The sequence below is a fragment of the Crocodylus porosus genome, unplaced genomic scaffold, assembly GCF_001723895.1.
Source record: "Crocodylus porosus isolate Cpor-Errol unplaced genomic scaffold, CroPor_comp1, whole genome shotgun sequence".
NCBI classification, from domain to species: domain Eukaryota; kingdom Metazoa; phylum Chordata; order Crocodylia; family Crocodylidae; genus Crocodylus; species Crocodylus porosus.
Genome location: NW_017728937.1, coordinates 1024387 through 1029249, shown reverse-complemented (window position 1 = coordinate 1029249; position 4863 = coordinate 1024387). Strand labels below are relative to the sequence as shown.

The following is a 4863-nucleotide window of genomic DNA, read 5'->3' as shown; positions in this document are numbered from 1 at the left end:
TAGTACAGTACCAACTAATAGAAGAATTAAATAATGGAGTAAGTTGAAAAAACATAGGCAAAGTTTTTTATTATAAGCCATCTATTAAAAAGACGCATGGTTCTACCATCATTTAATATATGAAGCTGAAACACTGGCACTTTACCTCCAATTGTCTTGCAATAATCTATTTGTATGCTGTACCCATAGAAGTTGAAAAATGTGAATGGACAAAACATTTGGCACTTGCCTACAACTCTCCATAAGGTATGTGCACATACATATATTGTGTGTTCACTTGTAACCCCCGACAAAGGCATATGTGACAGTGGTTGGAATCTTGCCTGTAATTGTCTACAATAAAGTGCTCAGTTAAATACAGTATTTGGCTTGCTTTTATAACTGCACCTGCATCAACCAGGTCCTATTGCCTTTTGGAAGCAAATATCTTCATAATAAATCTTCAAACTTGAAAAATCTCTTCTTTTTGGTTTGATATATAACCCAATTGCTTACCAGGCAGTTTTGGTGTTTGCTTTTTCTTGATAAATAGCTTGCAAATATGATTACTGAAGGGGTGAAGCATGCTACTGCAATTTTTAAAAGAGAAATAATTCCTCCTTTGGAAAAATGACAAGGATCTTTTCTTCCAGTGCCACATTCAGTTTTGTGCCCCTGTCTCTTTTTGGTGATATTCACTGGGATCGTTCGTGTAAATGCAGCACAGTAAGGTAAAATAGCTACCAAAATTATACTGTCCAATTATATATCATAGTCTTTTTTGTGTGTTAACAGTATAAGTGACTTCACATATAATTATCTCAAAGCATTTATAAACATTGATTGATTAAGCTGCACAAATTATCTATACCATAAATATTTTCATCTCTGTTTTAACAGATGGAGAAGCTGAAGAGAAGGTGTGCGTCACTTGTCCAAGTGCACCCAGTGCATCAATTGCAGAACTGGAAATAAAACCTAGGAATCTTTATCCCATCTTCTAGAGTTCTCAGCAGTTTCAAAAATAGGGGTCATGATCCTAAATGATATCATGGCAATTTAAATGTGGTGTTATTAGCCCAAGGGGATTTCAGTTATTTCTGTTAGTATTTGGGGCCACAAGCTTGACAGAGCAGGGTGGGCCATGCAAGTGGCACTGTCACAGGAAATGGTTTAGGTTTTCCCACTGCATGATATATTAGCTAAATGATGTTTGAAATAGAATAGTCAGAAACTCACTGTTTTGACTGATGCAAGCCTATCCTGGCAAGAAAACATAAGAAGAGTGAATTACCAGCAGCTTGACAAGAGCCTTTGTATGTTCCTGAGAGAGACTCTCAATGCATTTCTTCAGTGCAGCTAAAGCAGCTTTAGTCACATCATCAATTTTGTACTGGGAAATTGGCCCAGCATGAAGTTGTTCAAGTGTGCCTTCAAGAAGTGTATTTAGAAAACCAGGGAGAATCTCACGAGCAGAAACTGTGCCTGGAGCACAAAAGAGAAAACAAAGTTTAACCCGGGAGCCAACAGCCCAGTTACCATTCTCATTATTGGTTTGATGCAGATTCCCCACAAGCATCAAACCCCCTTGCTGTTCTCCTGTATTCCCCCTCCCCACCCCACAAAGAATAAACTGGGTACAATTTACACCATCTCAGCTTCAGTGTTTTTCAGCTTTCATGAAGATGCAAGGCTGCTCTCAGTTATACCAGAGACAATGGTGTTGCCTTAAACGAGATTCAAAGTTCCTTAGATCAGGGTTGTCCAACTTCTGAGTAACCAGGGGCTGTAGGCTGCCCACCAGGCCATGCTGCACATCAGCCTCTGCACTGTGTAGTGGGCACATCCCACCACTGCACTGTGCTGGCACCCCTGCACCCTTATGCACCACACACACCATGTTCACCCACCACAGCACCATGGTTGCTGCCCCCTCCAACCACCATTTGACTGTGCCGACACCACTGCATTACAAGACAGGATCCCTGGGTACCTCCAGGCCATGGACATCGGAGGAGGGATGGGATCCCAAAATCCTTGGGCAGTAGCAACAGCTGGAGTGACAGGAACAGTGGCTTCTAGTTCAAGAGCCCTGGGGGCTGCAGGTTAACCCCTTGGGGGCTGGATGCTGTCCACAGGCTGCTAGTTGGACACCCATGCCTTAGATATACTGACACTCACTCAACAACACCCGAGAGGGAGTTTACATTGATGTAGCTTTCCTCACTGAGTCACAAAAGTGTGAGGGTGAAAGCAAGCCATCTACTATACCATTAGTAGTGTAACTAAGGTAGGGCAACCACATGGCTGGGGTGGGGGGGGTGAAAACATAACATCAACTGCTACAGTTGTGTGTTCATGCTAGTGACACTGACAGCCCGAAGTTGCTGCTGCCCCTGTGCATGACCACTGCTGAGGGGGCCCAGTTGCTCTGCTTTGCTTCTGTATACCATACACCCTCTCTCTCATCAGCTTCTTCCTTTCCCTTATTTATGCTTGCCCTTTGACCCTGCAGCTTGCATGCTACCCAAACTCCAATTCAGACTCAATTAAACAAATTTAGAGGTAATGTTAGTTACAGAATGGGAAGTAGAGCGAGTCTAATTAAATTTTCAGGGAGGCAAAGCAAGTCACAAGTTGAGACTGCAGAGCAACTGGAAGGCTAACTCGCTTGGTTAGCTTTGAAAATCTCTGGAATGGGAGAAGACTCAAGCTGGCATTGTGTACATTTTCAGCTAGTGAGGATGCACTGACATTTAGCTCCAGAACATTTAGATGAAAGTTCAAATGAGCATGTGAAAAATGTCTATCAGCTATTTTCTCATTAATCTAATAAGCATCTGATACAGGTAAACACAGTTTGATGCTTATGAGGTCTAGAATTTAAAGGTTTAATAAAAATGTGCCTCGAGGTAAGGGCAGTTAGTGGAGGGGAGTCGCACAAAAATCTCACCAAGCTAAGTGAGCGGGCAAAAAAAACTGGCAGATGAACTTCAATGTCAAGAAGAGCAAGGCTATTCACCTGGGGGAAAATATTCTCAACTACACACACTCACAATGTTGGGTTTTGAACTAGCGGTTATGTTTCAGGAAAGAGACCTTGGAGTCATTGTAATGTAGATAGTTTTCTAAAAACATCAGATCTGATTGCAGCAGAGGTCAAAAAAGCCAATAAAATGTTGGGTATCTTAAGAATGGAACCGAAAACATAATGGAGAATATCATCAAACCCTTGTACAAATTCATGGTGTGCCCACATCCCAAATACTGTATGCAGTTCTGGTCCCCACATCTCAAAAAGGATGTAGTAGAATTAAAAATGCACAACCAAAATTGTCAGGGACATGGAGCAAGTGCCATCCCAGCAGAGACTAAGAAGACTAGGACTGTTCAATTGGGAAAGGAGATAGCTGAGAGGCAGTATGACAGAGGGTAAAATCATGAAGGGTGTGGACCAAGTGAACAGGGAACTAGTTCACAAAGTCCCAGAATGCTAGACCTAAGGGACACTAGAAAGTACCTGTTTATCCAATGCTTAGCTAACTTTTGCAATTCATTGTCACAGGAGGTGGTAAAGACAGATAACATAGCTGGGTTAAAAAATTCATGGATGATAGATCAGTTAATGGATATTGAACAGAACGGTCAGAGATATTTCCTCTGGCATCTCTAATACAATATTGATGGCATGTGAGGGAGGGTATTAAACAGGGGATAGACCACTTTAGATATATCCAGTTCACTGTTCTCTCTTTCTCTAGCATCCACCCCCACTGCTGTTGGAGACAGAATACTGGGCCAGATGGACCATTGGTCTGATCCAGAATGGCACTTTTAATGTTCTTATGTTGAGGAAGAATATTTTTGAAGGAAGTGCAAACTGTGCAATTGTACTGAACCAGTGAGGGTACCCCAAAGCATTAAAGTTATACTTCAAGTACATTGCACTTGTCAAAAGCTAGATTATTCCAAACTTATAGAAGGTTGCTGCAGCTAAAGTAGAAAAAGCTGCTTTTGGAGTTGCCATGAGGCACAACCTGTAGCTGATTTGTGCCCTGCAGCCATTTATGGAAAATTCTCTTTTCCATAATTGTTTGGAAAAGAGAATTTGAACTTTTGCCTGGGTTCTTAAAACATATACCCCACCACTGCTCATAATATTAGTAAAACTTACCAAAGCAGCAGCAAAATGCCAGAGTGACGAGCAGAACAACAGCCGTCAGCTTCATGGTAGAGTTGGCTATTTTGTGTTGAGTCTAAAAGTTCAAAATCCAATTCATTCAGTTTGGAGCTCTGCTTCATCCCCATTTATATCTGAGGCAGCCAGATCTGTTCCTCCTCCAAGGTTATGTGACAGGTCACACGGGCTTATTAAAATTGAACCCAAGCCACGTCTGTCAATGGAGTGGATGGACGCAAAATGTAAATTCCCTCTCCCCATTCACCTGCTGATTACAATGGGAATGGAACAGCAGAGCACAATGTCTCTCTTTCTTTGTGTCATAATTCATGCTGACACCATTCCCTGGGATGCACAGAAACTTAGCGCAGCTAGCGACATGCCTGCGTACTTGTGAGGTAAATGCACAGAGATGCAAAGAATTGGGCCCAAGCCTACAGTTTTTTATACTGAAAAACTGCTAATTTTTTGCATGATTTATCCCTGTTGCTGTCTTGTCTCCTTGCTGGATGTTTTTCCCCTCGTCCCTCAGCCTAGGACTTGAAGGTCCTCAATCAACATAATTAGTGACTTCAAAGCACAGCAAAAGGAAGGGAAAACTGAAATCGGCAAGGGAACTCTTAAGATGAGTGTGCATCCTCATTTTGCACAAAATGTTTCTGTAGCTCTGATTCTGACCGGCCAGCTTTCTGTTTTATAAGATT

General features: G+C 42.0%; 1 protein-coding gene across 1 annotated transcript; it reads right to left on the bottom strand.

The window, feature by feature from the left end:
• Positions 1 to 890: 890 nt before the first annotated feature.
• Positions 891 to 4334, bottom strand: SCGB1C1 (secretoglobin family 1C member 1). The gene is made up of 2 exons (XM_019547168.1): positions 4154 to 4334; positions 891 to 1464 (listed from the first exon to the last, which is right to left on the bottom strand). The coding sequence occupies exons 1-2, from the start codon at positions 4206 to 4208 to the stop codon at positions 1238 to 1240; spliced, it is 282 nt and encodes a 93-aa protein (XP_019402713.1). The 5' UTR covers positions 4209 to 4334; the 3' UTR covers positions 891 to 1237.
• Between the last annotated feature and the right edge of the window lie 529 nt (positions 4335 to 4863).

Excerpts from the sequence above, each read along its gene's own strand:
- SCGB1C1 (XM_019547168.1), bottom strand. The coding sequence starts at position 4,208 with ATGAAGCTGACGGCTGTTGTTCTGCTCGTCACTCTGGCATTTTGCTGC. Across the intron at positions 1,465-4,153 it reads GGCATTTTGCTGCTGCTTTG|GCACAGTTTCTGCTCGTGAG; the intron begins GTAAGTTTTACT and ends TTTGTGCTCCAG.